Here is a 17,436-nt window from a genome sequence, read left to right on the forward strand (position 1 = left end):
GCAGCACGCCTCACCACGGTAAGTCCTCAGCCACAAGCAAGCAAACAGGACAATCTTGTCCAGACAGCTCACACGGATGCACAAACAAGCAGGGGATAACTGAGTGATGCAGCAGCACAGAGGAACCAGAAAGCAAGAGTCTCAGCAACTTTCTGGCTTGCCTCACACCAGGGGCGAGAGCCAGGGTAGCACTGAAGAGGAAAGAGGAACACCACAAATCCTCATGAGGTAGCATCTCCCTTACAAGAGGGGTGTGGAAAGAGGCAGAGAAGTCCACACAGAACTTTTAATATCCATAGCTGGGAAACACCTTCAGCATAAGGGTTGTGGGGACCAAGGAGGAATGGGCAAAACCTAGCTCCTCTGGAAAGCTTTCTTATCTCCATGGCTGAAGAACAGAGACGCTCGTCCTGCCAGCACCTCTGCTTTCCCCTTTCTCGTCAGGCCAAAACGCACAGAGGGGCAGAACAGCACTGCTACACGTTACAGAGGGGTCTGTGGTGGATGTGTGAAGGTGGGTGTGAACAGGGAATGATTTGGAATTTTTGCAAGGGAAGTACTCAGGAGCAGCAGCAGAAGGGCTACACAGGCTGACAGAGTCAGAGTTGTTCAGCCTGGAGAAGGGAAGGCTCCGGAGGGATCGTGTAAGAGTCTTCCAGTACTTAAAGGGGGCCTACAGGAAAGCTGGAGAGGGATTTTTTACAAGAGTGTGTAGTGACAGGACAAGGGGCAATGGCTTTAAACTGAAAGAGGGGAGATTTAAGTGAGTTACAAGGATGAAATTTTTCACAACGAGGGTGGTGAAGCACTGGAACAGGTTGCCCACAGAAGTTGTGGCTGCCCCATCCCTGGAAGTGTTCAAGGCCAGGCTGGATGAGGCTTTGAGCAACCTGGTGTAGTGGAGGGTGTCCCTGCCCATGGCAGGGGGGTTGGAACGAGATGACCTTTATGGTCCCTTCCAACCCAAACCATTCTATGATTCTATGAATTCTCTGATTCTTCCACTAGCAGGCATGCTGGGATGTCGTGACCTGCTGTAAACATCCACGTACAGCTTCTCAGGCTGCTCAGGTTGAGAAAACAAGGACTGCCCCATATGGCAGCCCACAGGCTGAAACCGTAAGGAGGCAATGGTAGGAACAGAAGCAGAGCCATAAGACATCCAGGCAAGGAGAGAGAAGACCCTGACACCAATTAGCAGCATCCTGTATCTCTCCTATGACTGCAAACAGCACTGGCCAGATGATCCAGGCAGAGGCCTTGATGCCCAAATCGTGGGCAGGCCACTTGGACACATGCATCTTCGCGCTCCCGAGTGTGAGCCTGTGACAGAAATGAGTTTTGGTTTAAAATAAACTGATCTTTCCCTCTTGTGTGGAGTTTTCCTACTTGAGCCAGCAGTGTGCCCAGGTGGCCAAAAAGGCCAATGGGATACTGGTGTGTATCAAGAATAGTGTGACCAGCAGGAGCAGGGAAGTGATCCTGCCCCTGTACTCGGCACTGGTGAGGCCGCACCTGGAATATTGTGTCCAGTTTTGGGCCCTCGCTTTAAGAGAGATATTGAGTTCCTGGAGTGAGTCCAAAGAAGGGCGACTAAACTGGTCAAGGGGCTGGAAAATAAAACTTAGGGGGAGCGGCTGAGGGAGTTGGGGCTGTTTAGCCTGAAGGAGGCTGAGGGGAGACCTGATTACAGCCTACAAATACTTGAGAAGGGATGGTGGGGAGATGGGGGAAGGGCTCTTTACATTAGTGATGGGTGACAGAACAAGAGGAAATGGGCATAAGCTTAGTCAGGGGAGGTTCAGGTTGGATGTTAGGAAGTATTTCTTCTCTGAAAGGGTTGTCAGCCTCTGGAATAGGCTGCCCAGGGAGGTGGTTGAGTCCCCATCCCTGGATGTGTTTAAGAATAGGGTGGATGAACTGCTTAGGAATATGGTTTAATGGGGATTAGGGATGGTTGGACTGGATGATCTCTAAAGTCTTTTCCAACCTAGAAATCTATGAAATCTATGAGTTTAACTGCTTTGACATCCCACTGTTTAACTGTGACTTCTGAACTCAAAAGCACACTGCGAGGAGACAGGGAATTGTGAAATCGTGCAACCGCCAGCCTCCGGAGTGACAACGTCTTCCTTACCTTTCTTGGCCCCTGTGCGGTACTCTGCCCATTCTGCCTCTGAAGTAGAGCCAAAAAATTCCCAACGCACAAAAGCATCTAAAAAACACCAGATAAAGCGAGATCTGCCATTGGACCAAAGCCAGAACAAAGCAGCCCTCTCCCCCCCGGCCCCTCCGCACCGCCTGCAGAAAAAGGGTCACAGCCCCGGCGGGACACAGGCGGCTCCGGACACAACACTCGCCCGAGCACCCCCGGCACATTCCCCCCACGGAAACCCACCCGGCAGCAACTCCCGCCCGCCCCGAGCCATGCCAGCGCCGCTGCCCACCCGCGGCACGGTGCGGGAACCCCGCGCCCAACAGCCCCGACGTCCCTCGCCCGGCGCCCCGCACCGACCCCGTTCCGTGCCCCCCGCAGCCTTACGTCGAAGGGGCCGCTCTTGCCCTGGATGGCCCGGACCCGCCCGAAGAGTGCCTCCAGCCGCCCCTCCACGTCGCCACACGCCAGCCTGCGGGACAGAGAGCGTCAGCGGCGGGAGCGGAGCGGAACGGAGCGGAGCGGAACGGAACGGCCCCGCCGCGCCTCGGCAGCCTCCTCCCTCCTGCCCGGTCCCGTCCCGTCCCGCCGCACTCACACGCGCAGCGGCACCCGCCGCCATCGCAGAGCCACTCGCCCCGACGAGCCGCCACTCGCCCCGACGAACCGAGCCCCCCCCCGCCCCGCCGCTTCCCGGTGCGCCGCCCGAACTCCTCCGCCGCCACTTCCGCGTGCGCCGCCGGAACCGCTCCGCCGCCGCCCCCCGGCTCTCTTGGGAGCCCTTAGCCCTTGGTGTTGGCCAGCGTGGCAGAGCGGTTGGCCTGGGTTTGGCGGGGATAGAGTTAAACTTCCACAGGAAAAGCGGGAGGGGGCACGGCGCGGGCGGCTGCCCGGAACTGGTGGATTTAACTCCAGGGGGATTGCCGCGTATCGTTAATAAAGCATTATAATACAACTCCCAAGTATTTTTTTCACCCCATTTGCTCTATTTTCTTTTTTAACTAAAAACCCTACACATTGGTTAGAACAAAAAACTCAAATCTTGTCTTCATCCAAAAGCAGTCCTTTCTTACGTGCTTCAACTGGGACGGATCCGTTAATCATGGAATCGTCTGCTTGGAAGAGACCTTCAAGATCATCGAGTCCAGCTATTCCCCCTGCACTGTCAGGGTCCCTAAACCATGTTCCTCAACACCAAATCCACACGGTTTTTAAACACCTCCAGGGATGGGGACTCCACCACCTCCCTGGGCAGCCTGTTCCAATACTTCACAACCCTCTCTGGAAAGAAATTTTTCCTGATATCCAACCTAAATTTCTCCTGGCGCAACTTGAGGCCATTCCCTCTCGTCCTGTCCTTCATAACGTGGGAGAAGAGACCGACCCCCATCTCCCTACAACTTCCTTCAGGTGATTGTAGAGGGCAGTAAGGTCCCCCCTGAGCCTCCTCTTCTCCAGACTGACCAGTCCCAGCTCCCTCAGCCGCTCCTCACAGGACAAGTTCTCCAAACCTTTCACTAGTTTCGTTGCTCTTCTCCGAACCCGCTCCAGCACCTCAACATCCTTCTGGAAGTGAGGGGCCCAAAACTGGACACAGTACTCATGGTGTGGCCTCACCAGTGCTGAGTATAGCACTAATGTATTCAACCATCTACTTCCAACTTAGCTACTTCCATCTCTACTATTACCCCTTGGGTTTTGTATTTAACATATTGCAGAATATTTTGTCTATTGTTTGGGTTTTTTTTTAACATAATAGGAAATACTCACTTGAATCAGCATTTAATTTTCTTCAAGCTTCTGATCCAGAGTGCCTAGGAAGAAAGGATTCCTGATCTGGTTCATGCTTTTAGCTACTTTCACAATAATAATGTTAGCTAAGGCTGGTTAATACTGGTGCAAATGGGAAGTGGTGATACAAGCTGGCAATAACTTAATAAGGGGACATACAGTTTTTCTCCTTTTAGGCTGTGTTAAACACTGACTGTCAAGATAAATGGGTGAGCAGAGAAGCAGGCAGAAGAACTTCTTGCTCTGCTTTCTATTTATTTGTACCTCTTTTTTATCTAAACGCAAACCCCGCAGTTCTGGCCCTGCTACAGTCAAGTGGGCAATTTACAATTCACCACTGAAGACTAGAATCACAAAGAAATTCTGCACTAGCTGAGGAGCTCTACTTCTGTTTAGAAGCACTGAATTGCAAAAATAATGGTTATGAAAAGTACAGGAACAAAATGAAATCAAAAATTATATCTAGCACTCAGTGGACCTGGAAGGTCAAGTCTGGATTTTCAGCATCCCCTTGAACATGGATGATCAGTCAGTGCTTTGTACGGAGGTCAGGGATGGGTTTGGCAAGACTGAGTAAGAGCAAATCATCTCAAATATTCTTCCTTTCTTTTTGTGCAGGTTCCTTCCAGCACGTTGCAGAGCAGAAAACTCGTGGTACACAAGCAAAGGTGATAAAAGGCAGGTTGAAATTCTGCTGTTCTCGCATCTGTTCCCTGCTACCTCTTATTCTTCCTTCTCTTTCAAAACATGACCATTTCTGTGCAAAATTTCAGCTTCCTATATGAGAAAGCACTATAAACCAAGCCAGCTGGTTTTCTCAGCATCAGGGAGGCCAGGGTTGAAAAGCACCAAGTTTGGAAGAAGTGAGAAATTATACTGCTGTACAAGTAAAAATAATTCTAGCAGGTGTGACTTCAAACCAGCATATGAAATGCTGCAGCACCGTAAAAATCCATAGCTGGACTTCTTTGCTAGGCATCATGGTAAGGCAAAATATCAATTATCTCAATTCCTTCCAATTCAAGTGTCTTGGCTGCAAAGAGCAAATTTAAGAAACAACAGAAATTATTTGGAAGGAAAGGAGCTGGGTACAGACCAAAGAGAGTTTTAAGAAGTCTCCTGCCTTTTCATCTGATTACATTCCAAAAGTCTACTTGCCCTTTCTGATTAGGGTAGAGTAAGAACAACCACTGGAATTAAGAATAAAGGAAATGACAGGGAGGTTCACATTTGAATTATTCAAATTCCACTACTGTTACAGACTGAATCTCATACTGCATGAAGCCAAAAGTAACTATAGCTGGCTTCAGCTGGCTCAATGTAAATAGTTCAATCAACTAAGTTAGAATAACCTGTTACATATTCTTGAAAGCCCAAAATACGTGTTTCTCCCCTAAGACCCATTTTGTCCCAAAGGATGAAAACTGACAATTTGGGGCAAAGATAAATAAAGAGAAGTGTGCTGATTTCTTCGACAGCATCATTCATCTTAACAGAAATGCAAAACGGCAGCTTCCTCGGTACTCCCACAGCAAGCAAAGAGCAAAGACTACGTGAGAAATTGCACGGAGAAGGCTGTTATCACCTTTCTCAGATGCTGCAACACTGACTCCAAAGAACCTACTTACATAACTACTTAACTTTGTAGCTATATATGAGCGTTTTTTTGCAGGGCTTATATGGTCCCACTACTACAGCAATGAATTTTAGTCTTAGGGAACAAGCTGCATGTGAGCTCAGCACATGCTAAAAATGTAATCATGTACATATCATTTGCTACATAAAGTTGGGATTTTACTCTCCATCACCCTAAGGTACTCCTAAAATTATTAATGGGCAAACTGTTGTTTATATGATCCTATGAAGTATAACCTCCTCAAAATCTTACAGCCCTCACAGGTACAAATCCAAACAGATATTCCTTGCTATTTATCACAGATAGGAATAGGCTTTGGAAAACGTAACCTTAAAATAGGAATACTATGAATGACAATAAAGACCAAAAAAAGACCTTTGAATAAAATTGTATCATATTACATTCCCAACTTAATGCCTAAATTAGCAAAGTTGCTCTATGAAAGATTCATGTGCAGCTTGGTTTTAATGCCACCATGTAGAAAAAAATAAGAAAAAGCTCCCCAAAGCTTGAACTGGAAGGTGAAACTCATTCATTGCCAAGGGATGGTCGAAGCCAGTGGAATGAGTTGTCAAAAAATTCCCAAATCAGCAAAAGCCTTTTATTACTACATCTGCCTTGTGAGATGAAGAGTGGCTGAGAAGTGACCAACATACTTTCTGTCTACGTGGCGAGGTGCAACTCACATCCAAGCAATATATACTCTTCTTAACAAGAAAGGGGCTTGGGATTCCTTATACCTCAAGAATGCAGGCCACGTGATTGACAACGGGATGCTGAGTATGCTCAGACTCACTCCCCCTCTAAACTCTTATAGAACTCTCCAGGTTCTGTGTACGTCTGAAGCGTGCTCATGTGTGCAATATGCATGTTAGCCAAATCTGGACTTGAAAATGAGCTGAAATCTGTGCTGGACTTACAAAGTTAGGTAAAAAGACTGTTCATATGCTTATAGGTAGGCAACCAAAATGCCTATGTGAGGCACAGAGCTTCATGTAGCTCCTTCTGCTTTAGGAGAAACTTCACCTGAAGACCACTGTGGAAGCAGTCACTTCTTGTGATCAGTATTTTAAACAGCTTTGGGAAATCACTAATTATTCTGCTGACAGACCAGGCACAGAGCTCTAATTTTAGCACACACAGCCTCAAAACCAGCTTCAAAAATACATTTACTGCCTTATTAAAACAGACTTTGCTCAGAATGAGTCATGCAATCTACAAGGTTTTTTATACTCATTTATTTTGCCTTTAGTCACCCTGACTTCACTGAGCATGAGCTGGGGAAGGAACCATAAGAGAAAGCAGAAGATAGACAAGGCCTGCAGCCTACAGCAGATTCCCAACAATGCTAGACATTCCTCCTCTGTAACATTCCTGTACCCACAGGACATGCATGCTGTCCCCTCTCGCCCCTTGCTTTTGATTCTTTTTGCAACCCACTGCTGCAAACTGAAAATTCTTGAAAGCCCAGTAGATGTAATCAATGCCAGTAAGGACAGAGGAAGAACTATCTCCTTTGGACTCAAACAAGGAGTAGCATCACTGTATCCATGTGCATAGGTAGGCCAGAAACGTGGGGGACCTGATACTATGGCAAATCCATCAGAGGATTTGGAGATACGTGCTGGAGAATATCAGAATTCTTCTCTTTGAAGGGCCATCAACCCACTTAGTATGGAGAAAAGCCAGATAGAGGTGAGGCAAGTGGGGACATCAAGTTCAGGTATATATTTTCTTCAGACAAAGGGGAACCATTATTCTGAAAAATCCAACTGGCAATATCCCAGCTCTTAGCAAAATCCAAAATGTTTTTAATTCAAAGAAAAAGTCACTTTTTGAAAATATTATTTCTCATCAGTTCATTCTGAGCACGTGACAGGCCTGTATATGGTGTCATGACATTGCCTCCTATGTCACCGGGCCTTTACTCCAATTCTGAAAATCGCGGAATCATAGAATAGTTTGGGTTGGAAGCGACCTTTAAATGCCATCTAGTCCACCTGCCTTGCAATGAGCAGAGACATCTTCAACTAGATCAGGTTGCTCAGAGGCCTGTCCAACCTGGGCTTGAATCATAGAATCATAGAATGGTTAGAGTTGGAAGGGACCTCAAAGATCATCTAGTTCCAACCCCCCTGCCATGGGCAGGGACACCCTCCACTACACCAGGTTGACCAAAGCCCCATCCAACCTGGCCTTGAACACTGCCAGGGATGGGGCAGCCACAGCTTCTCTGGGCAACCTGTTCCAGTGCCTCACCACCCTCAGAGTGAAAAATTTCTTCCTTAGATCTAATTGAAATCTCCCCTCTTTCAGTTTAAAGCCATTGCCCCTTGTCCTGTCACTCCATGCCCTTGTGAAAAGTCCCTCTCCAGCTTTCCTGTAGCCCCTTTAGGTACTGGAAGGCTGCAATAAGATCACCCCGGAGCCTTCTCTTCTCCAGGCTGAACAGCCCCAACTCTCTCAGCCTGTCTCCATAGCAGAGGTGCTCCAGCCCTCGCATCATCCTCATGGCCTCCTCTGGCCCTGCTCCAGCAGCTCCATGTCCTTCTTGTGTTGGGGACTCCAGAGCTGAACGCAGTATGCCAGGTGGGGTCTCACAAGAGCAGAGCAGAGGGGCAGAATCCCCTCCCTCGCCCTGCTGCCCACGCTGCTCTGGATGCAGCCCAGGACACGGTTGGCTCTCTGGGCTGCCAGCGCACGGTGCCGGCTCATGTTGAGCTTCTCACCCACCAGCACTCCCAAGTCCTTCTCCTCAGGGCTGCTCTCAATCCATTCTCCGCCCAGCCTGTACTTGTGCTTGGGATTGCCCCAACCCACGTGCAGGACTTGCACTTGGCCTTGTTGAACTTCATGAGGTTCTCACAGGCCCAACTCTCCAGCCTGTCACGGTCCCTCTGGATGGCATCCCTTCCCTCCAGCATGTCCAACACACCACTGAACTTGGTGTCATCTGCAACCTTGCTGAGGGTGCACTCGATCCCACTGTCCATGTCGCCAACAAAGATGTTAAATAGCACTGGCCCCAGTACTGACCCCTGAGGAACACCACTCGTCACTGGTCTCTATGGCACCAATCATTCTTACCCAGCTGGACTGAGTTGAGATAATGAACTAATTACTAATCAAATTACTCTAATCAACTCAAGGTACCGATCCTGCCTACAAGAGGCAGGCCATTTCCTCCTGGTTGTGGAGGATGCAACAGTGTTCCTGGTGCTGCAGCCCAGGCTGGTGAGCAACAACTGGTGACCCTGATGTGATACATCCGTGAGACCCTGGGAAGCCCCGACTCCCTCGCCGAGCCGAGAGCCCTGGCTGCAAAGGAGCCTGAGCCAAAAGAGCTGGAGCTGGAGCCGGAGCCCGAGCGAGAGTCCTTTGGAGAAGAAGGTAAAGCTGCAAGCCCCGACGTGGTATTTGCGGGAGGGAAGCGTGCTGGAGTTGGATGAATGGGCTGGGTCTCTGCTCACCATAAAGCCTTCGTGAAAACAAAAAAAAGGTAAAACAAAAAGGGGGAATTATGGCAACCAGTCATTATTAGCTCAGCTGGATTGAGTTGAGATAATGAACTAACTAAATAAGTAATCAACTCAAGGTACTGACCCTGCCCACAAGAGGCAGGCCATTTTCTCCTGGCTGTGGAAGATGCAACAGCGTCCCTGGTGCCGCAGCCCAGGCTGGTGAGCAACAGGTCTCCACTTGGACATTGAACTGTTGACCACAACTCTTTGAGTGTGACCATCCAGCCAATTCCTTATCCACCGAGTGGTCCATCCATCAAATCCATGTCTCTCCAGTTTAGAGACAAGGATGTCGTGTGGGACAGTATCAAATGCTTTGGACAAGACCAGGTAGATGATGTCAGTTGCTCTTCCCCTATCCATCAATGCTGTGACCTCATCATAGAAGGCCACCAAATCAGTCAGGCAGGATTTGCCCTTGGTGAAGCCATGTTGGCTGTCACCAATCACCTCCTTATTTTCTATGTGCCTTAGCATAGTCGCCAGGAGGATCTGCTCCATGATCTTGCCCAACACAGAGGTGAGACTGACTGGCTTGTAGTTCCCTGGGTCTTGTTTTCCCTTTTTAAAGATGGGGGCTGTGTTTCCCCTTTTCCAGTGAGTGGGAACTTCACCAGATTGCCACGACTTCTTAAATATGCTGGATAGTGGCTTAGCAACTTCATCTGCCAGTTCCCTCAGGAACTGTGGATGCACCTCATCAGGTCCCATGGACTTGTGCACCTTCACATTCTTTAGATGGTCTCGAATCTGATCTTCTCCTACAGTGGGCAGTTCTTCCTTCTCCCAGTCACAGTTGCCTTCTGTGACTTGGGCTGTGCAGCTGGAGCTCTTGCCAGTGAAGACTGATGCAAAAAAGTCATTGAGCAACTCAGCCTTCTCCATATCCCAGTGTGATGGTTTGATGTGGGGGCGTTCTGGTAGCAGGAGAGGGGATTTACTCCCTGTGACTTCCCTGGTTTTGGAATGGGGTCAGACCCGGTTCTGGCCACTAGATTGGTCTACATCCCCTTGGTGTTGAGCCAATCGGTGCCTCTGCCAATTGCCCTATTTAAGCTGGGACAAAGGAACCGGAAAGGTGCTTTGCCCAGGAGTGAGAAGAGAAGGGAGGAGGGCACTGCACCTGCTCCCCGGCCCCCGGCCGGGTGGCTGCCCGTGCTGGGCTGGCACTGCCCGCTGAGGATGGCCATGGCGGAGCCGCTGGGGGACCTGGGGAGCGCCCCGCTCCCGGGCTGCCGCTGTGCCGAGTTCACCCAGAGAGGACTGAGATCTGAGAGAAACGGCCACACAGACAGCAGGTCAGTGAGGATGGAGCGGGAGGAGGTGTGCCGGAGCCGAGTTTCCCCTGCAACTGGTGGCGAGACTGCAGGCGGCCCCCCTGCAGCCAGGACAGACTCGGTGGGGCACAGACCCACTCGCAGCCCATGGAGAAGCCACGTCGGGGAAGAGATGCCTGAGCCTGAGGATGGTCGTGGAGCACGGGATGCACGACGAGGCATCTAGAGTCCGTGGGACGACCCATGCTGGAGCGAGTGGCAACAGCTCCCTAAGAATCCGAGACTGTGGTAAAGCCGGCACTGGAGCAATCTGACGGGGAAGGATCGCATCCATGGGTAGGACTCACTCTGAAGAAGTCTGTGGATATTTTCTTGTGAGTAGGGGATCCACTGGAGCAAGGGAAAATGGTGTAAGGACTCCTCCTCCTTTCAGAAAAGGAACAGCAGGAACAACATGGGATGAACTGACCTGCACTGCCCCATTCCCTGTCCCCCTGCGCCGCTGGGGAGGAGGTAGAGCTGGGAAGAAAAGGAAAGGGGGGTGGGGAGGTGTTGTTTTTAAGTGCAGCTTTGTTTCTTTTTATCGTCTCAAGTAACTTGTTTTGTTTCCCTTTGTCCTTTTAAGTAATTCTTAAAAAATTGCTTTGCTTTGAGAGGGATGAGTCTGTTTTGCCCGGGACCATGGTCAGTGGGTGCTCCTTCTCTCTTCTTGTCTCGACCCTCAGTCCTTGTGTTACATTTTTTCTCCTCTCCACTTCACTGGGGAAGGAGTGAGTGAGTGGCTGTGTGGAGTTTAGTTGCCGAGTTGGCCTAAACCACGACACACAGGTAGCCAGGTCCCCCGTTTCCTTCTGGAGAGGGCCTACCTTTTCCCTAGATCTCTTTTTATCACTGACATATCTATAGAAGTTTTTCTTGTTGCCCTTGATGTCCCTGGCCATATTTAACTCTATCAGGGCTTTAGCTTTCCTAACCTGATCTCTAGATCTTTCCTAACCTCATCTCTGGTTGCTCGGACAATTTCTCTTTATTGTTCCCAGACCACCTGTCCTTGCTTCCACCTTCTGTAGGCCTTCTTTTTGTGTCTGAGTTGGTCCAGGAGCTCCTTGTTCATTCAGGCAGGCCTCCTGGTGTTGCTACCTGACTTTCTCTTTGTTGGGATGCACCACTCCTGAGCTTGGAGGTGATCCTTGAATATTAACCAGCTTTCTTGTGCCCCTCTTCCCTCCAGGGCTTCATCCCATTGTACTCTACCAAGGAGATCCCTGAAGAGGCCAAAGTCTGCTCTCCTGAACGCCAGGGTAGTGAGCTTGTTGTGCACCCTCCTTGCTTCTCTAAGAATCTTGAACTCCACCATTTCATGATCGCTGCAGCCAAGGCTGCCCTTGAGCGTCATGTTCCCCACCAGCCCTTCTTTGTTGGTGAGAACAAGGTCCAGCAAAGCACCTCTCCTCATTGGTTCCTCTACCACTTGGAGAAGGAAGTTATCATCCATGCATTCCAGAAACCTCCTGGATTGCCTATGCCCTGCTGTATTGTCCCCAACAGATATCGGGGTGGTTGAAGTCCCCCATGAGGACCAGGGCTCGTGAACGTGAGGCTACTGTTATATGTCTGTAGAGGGCCTCATCCACCCGGTCCCTCCGGGTCAGGTGGTCTGTAGCAGACCCCTACTAATATGTCCCTTGTCTCTGCTCTCCCTTTAATCCTAACCCATAAGCTCTCAGTTGTCTCCTCATCCGTCCCCAGGTGCAGCTCCATGCACTGCAGCTGGTCTTTGACATAGAGGGCAACCCCTCCTCCTCTTCTCCCCTGCCTGTCCTTCCTAAAGAGCCTGTATCCTTCCATTCTGGCACTCCAGTCATAGGATTCATCCCACCATGTCTCCGTGATGCCAATAAGATCATACTCCAACAGGTGCACACACACTTCTAACTCCTCTTGCTTGTTCCCCATGCTGCATGCATTAGCGTAGAGGCATTTAAGTTGGGCCCCAGATGAATCTGACTTCCTGGCTGGAGTGGCTGGAATTCCTTTCTGCTGTTCTTCGGGTTCTTCCAGCATATCTTTATCTATCTTGATATTACCCACCTCCCCCTTTGAATCTAGTTTAAAGCCCTGTCAATGAGCCCTGCTAGCTTTTGCGCTAAGAAGAGCAACAAAACTAGTGAAAGGGTTTGGAGAACTTGTCCTGTGAGGAGTGGCTGAGGGAGCTGGGACTGGTCAGTGTGGAGAAGAGGAGGCTCAGGGGGGACCTTATCGCTCTCTACAATTACCTGAAAGAAAGTTGTAGGGAGATGGGGGTCGGTCTCTTCTCCCACATTATGAAGGACAGGACGCGAGGGAATGGCCTCAAGTTGCGCCAGGGGAAATTTAGGTCGGATATCAAGAAGAATTTCTTTCCAGAGAGGGTTGTGAAGTATTGGAACAGGCTGCCCAGGGAGGTGGTGGAGTCCCCATCCCTGGAGGTGTTTAAAAACCGTGTGGATTTGGTGTTGAGCAACATGGTTTAGGGACCCTGACAGTGCAGGGGGAATGATTGGACTCGATCATCTTGAGGGTCTCTTCCAACCAGACGATTCTATGATTCTATGACCCTTGTTCCCCTCTGAGAAAGGCAAGCCCCATCTGGTGCCAGTAGGCCTGGTGCCATGTGACCCATCCCATTATCGAAAAAGCCGAAATTGTGGCGATGACACCAGCCATGGAGCCACATATTAATCGACTGGATGCACTTGCTTCCTCCAAGTGTGGCAGGAAGAGAATACACTGCTCACAACTGGAAGGATGGAAGAAAAGATTACCTGTGCCCCAGATCCTCTTACCAGCTTTCCCAGGGTCCTGAAGTCTCTCTTGATCGACTTTGGACTTGGTGTTTCAGCTTCATCACCCACATGGAAAAGCAATCATGCATAGTAGTCCGTGGGCCGTACCAGGCTAGGAAGTTTCCTAGCGCCATCTTTAAACCCGGGCTCCAGGGAGGCAGCAGACTTCCCTCCGAGCAGGGTCAGCCTGGCATATTGGACCTTCCGTCCCCCTCAGATGGGAGTCGCCTATAAGTATTACCCTTCTTTTCTTCTTTGTGGAGGCAGTCTTGATACTGGGGGTTGTCCTCTCTGACCCTGGTGACACCTCCAATGCAGATGGACCCTCAGCCGCATCATCCATTGATGCACCTTCCACCTCCAGCGTTGCATACTTATTCTGCAGAGGCACCTGGGGAGCTGAGGAAGGCAAGGAGGGGGGTTGTCTGTTGCCCCAAGCACGGACTTGCTGCCATTCTTGGTTTCCCTTTAAGATATTGTCTTCTGCCTTGTGGGGTGAGGAATCAGAATCCCCTTTGTCTTGGGGTTCTTTTTTTGGCTTTTCCTGTTTTTGCTTTGGGTCAGGCAGAACGTGACACCACCGATCTCTCTCTTTCTCAGGTTCCCTGATGCTCCTCAACCTTTTACTTCCTCCTGCAGCTCTGCGACCATGATGAGCAGATCATCCACCTGGTCGCACCTCACACAGCTGTTACCACCACGTACCACGGAGTAAGGTACCACGGAAGGCACTCCCTCGCCTTCCACTGGGTGGCCACCATGGTTGAGGTTTTTCTGAAAGGGTGATGGCCACCACCTAAACTCACCTCTCGAGCAGGAAGCCTGATTTGACTGCGCCCTTCCGAGCAAACTGCTGCTCTTGCTCCTTGGCTGATCTTTTATAGGGGTGAGAGGGACCACCGTTGCTCTGGCAACACCCGGGCCATGTCAGCGTCTCCCACAAGAGATGCTGGCTCCTGGGGGGTGTCTCTTCACTCCCTCGGTGCTTCCTGACTTCTTCAGGAGAAACCCCTGTGCGTCGAGATCTGCCACTCTGCAGCGGGTCGGTCCGGCTCCAACACACCTCCCTTCGGCAACTGGCTGGTAATGGGGCATTAACTACCTCTCTGGAAAACCTGTTCCAGTGTTTCATCACTCGCATCATAAAAAATTTCTTCCTTAAATATAGTCTGGGTCTACCCCTTTTAGTTTAAAACCATTACCCCTCATCCTATATCGCAACAGGCCCTACTAAAAAGTCTGTCCCATCTTTCTTACAGCCCCCTTTAAGTACTGAATGGCCACAATGAGGTCTTCTGGGACCCTTCTCTTCTCCAGGCTGAATAAACCCAACTCTGTCAGCCTTTCTTCACAGCAGAGGTGTTCCAGCCCTCGGATCATTTTTATGGCCCTCCTCTGGACCTGCAATGCCACTCCTTTGCTGGTCCAGTGCCCTTGCGGGGTCTAAACTGAAGAGATGCTTCCTGCAGGACCGTGGACCGTGTTACTGGCTCCTTTGCTGAAAAACACCCTTACAAACATCAGCAAGGAAACCGTTTGATATGATGTTTCTTTGTTATCAAAGCTTGTGAACAATGAACTGGGCGGAGAATGGATCGAGAGCAGCCCTGAGGAGAAGGACTTGGGAGTGCTGGTGGACGAGAAACTCAATATGAGCCGGCAATGTGCTCTTGCGGCCCAGAAGGCCAACCGCGTCCTGGGCTGCATCAAGAGGAGCGTGGCCAGCAGGTCGAGGGAGGTGATTCTCCCCCTCTACTCTGCCCTTGTGAGACCCCACCTGGAGTATTGTGTCCAGTTCTGGAGCCCCCAACTTAAGAAGGACATGGACCAGTTGGGAGATGGTCCAGAGGAGGGCCACAAAGATGATAAGAGAGCTGGAGCACCTTTCCTATGAGGACAGGCTGAAAGAGTTGGGGCTGTTCAGCCTGGAGAAGAGGAGGCTCCGGGGTGACCTTATAGCGGTCTTCCAGTACCTCAAGGGGGCCTACAAGAAAGATGGGGAGAGGCTGTTCAGGAGGGCCAGTTGTGATAGGACAAGGGGTAATGGTTTTAAAATAGAGGGAGGTAGATTCAGGTTGGATATTAGGAAAAAATTTTTTACCATGAGAGTTGTAGAACACTGGAACAGGTTGCCCAGAGAGGTGGTGGATGCTCCATCCCTGGTGACGTTCAAGGCCAGGTTGGATGAGGCCCTGAGCAACCTGATCTAGTTGGAGATATCCCTGTTCCTTGCAGGGGGGCTGGACTAGATGACCTTTGAAGGTCCCTTCCAGCCCTAACGATTCTATGATTCTATGAATTACTTAAATGGTGAGAATATTACTGGAAGATATTTCTTAAATTAGTCTATTTTACACTTACAAAATAATACCAACAGGGTCATTTTCCACCTTTGAAGTTAAGAAGAAAGAACTGTGTGTGTCTCTGGAGATTGCAGTATCTCATTCCTTTCACACATGAGGACTATCTCATGCTTTCTAGGATCGTAAGCCTGGTTCTGAGGCTGATGCAAGTCAGCCATAATTCCATGAGTACTCATGGAGAAATGCAAGAACCAGTAATAGAAGGTTTCTTCTTTGTTTTGATTTGTAGGAATCGGAGCTTAACAAACCCTTTCTGATAGAGATGACCCTTAGGCATAGCCTTCAACTTCTAACAGGGCCTTCCAATTCTCAACAGTCAAAATACTGATGATAAAGCCAATAAATTGGCTGGCAGGGCTCATCGAGAGGGCTCTAAACTAGGTTTGAAGGGGGAGGGGGATATAACTGGGCTCAGTAAACTCGGCCCAGGGAATAAGGCCTCCCACCCCCCTAGGGTGGAATCGGTGGCTCAGCTGGCTCTGAGATGCCTGTACACCAATGCACGCAGCGTGGGGGACAAACAGAGGAGTTAGAAATCTGTGTTCCATCAGGGGGTTATGGTCTGGCAGCAATTACTGAGACTTCGTGGGACAGCTCGTGACTGGAATGTGGTCATGGATGGCTATGTCCTCTTCAGGAAAGACAGGCCAGCAAGGCGAGGTGGTGGAGTTGCTCTTTACGTGAGGGAGCAACTGGGGTGCATTAAGTTCTGTCCAGGGGCGGATCAGGAGCAAGTTGAGAGCTTGTGGGTGCGAATTAAAGGACTATCTGGCATGTGTGATACTGTTACTGGTGTCTATTACAGACCACCGGACCAGGATGAGGAGGTTGATGAGGCCTTCTACAGGCAGATGACAGCAGTCTTGCAAATGCAGGCCCTGGTGGTCACGGGGGACTTCAACTATCCTGATATCTGCTGGAAGGCCTACTCAGCCAGCCATCCACAGTCCAGGAGGTTCCTTCAGTGCGTTGATGATAACTTCCTGATGCAAATGGTGGATGAGCCTACTAGGAGAGGAGTGCTGCTGGATCTTATTCTCACTAATAAGGAGGGTCTGGTCAAAGCGCTGAAGGTAGAGGATAGCCTTGGTTGTAGTGACCATGAAATGATGGGAGTTCAGGATCTCGTGGCAGGAAGAGAATACCTAGCAGAACTAGAACCCTGGACTTCAGTAGGGCCAACTTTGATCTTTTCAAACAATTGCTAGGAGAAATCCCATGGGACAGAGTACTGGAAGGTAAAGGGACCCAAGATAGTTGGTTAGCCTTCAAGGACCTCTTCTTCCGAGCTCAAGACCGGTGCATCCCAACAGGTAGGAAGTCAAGAAAGGGCACCAAGAGACCTGCGTGGTTAAATGGGGAACTGTTGGGCAAACTCAAGTGGAAAAGAGAGTGTACAGATCATGGAAGGAGGGGCAGGCCACTTGGGAGGAATATAGGTCTGCTGTCAGAGGATGTAAGGAGGCAACTAGGAAAGCTAAGACCTCCTTGGAATTAAACCTTGCAAGAAAGGTCAAGGACAACAGAAAGGGCTTATTCAAATACATTGCAGAGAAAACTAACGCTAGAGGCAATGTAGGCCCACTGGTGAATGAGGAGGGTGCCCTGGTGACAGAGGATGAGAAGAAGCAGAGTTACTGAATGCCTCCTTTGCCTCAGTCTATACTGCTGGCAGGCTATCCTGATGAGCCCCGGAACCCTGAGGCTCCTGAGGAAGTCAGGATAGAGGAAGGAGTCTACCCTGTTTGATGAGGACTTGGTTAGGGACCAGTTAAGCAACCTGGCCATCCATAAGTCCATGGGATCCTGATGGGATGCACCCTGCGGGTGCTGAGGGAGCTGGCGGATGTCATTGCCAGGCCACTCAC

The 17,436-nt window shown here is 50.0% G+C and overlaps 1 protein-coding gene across 1 annotated transcript in view; it reads right to left on the reverse strand.

The window, feature by feature from the left end:
• Positions 1-2,039: 2,039 nt before the first annotated feature.
• SCART1 (scavenger receptor family member expressed on T cells 1) overlaps positions 2,040-17,436 on the reverse strand; it is a 36,263-nt gene continuing 20,866 nt past the window's right edge. The window contains exons 14-15 of the mRNA XM_086616209.1: positions 2,543-2,627; positions 2,040-2,069 (exon numbers count right to left, since the gene is read on the reverse strand). Of these exons, the coding sequence (XP_086472335.1) occupies positions 2,040-2,069; positions 2,543-2,627 (115 nt within the window). The remainder of the gene's footprint in view (positions 2,070-2,542; positions 2,628-17,436) is intronic.

The sequence above is a fragment of the Tauraco erythrolophus genome, chromosome 9, assembly GCF_009769465.1.
Source record: "Tauraco erythrolophus isolate bTauEry1 chromosome 9, bTauEry1.pri, whole genome shotgun sequence".
NCBI classification, from domain to species: domain Eukaryota; kingdom Metazoa; phylum Chordata; class Aves; order Musophagiformes; family Musophagidae; genus Tauraco; species Tauraco erythrolophus.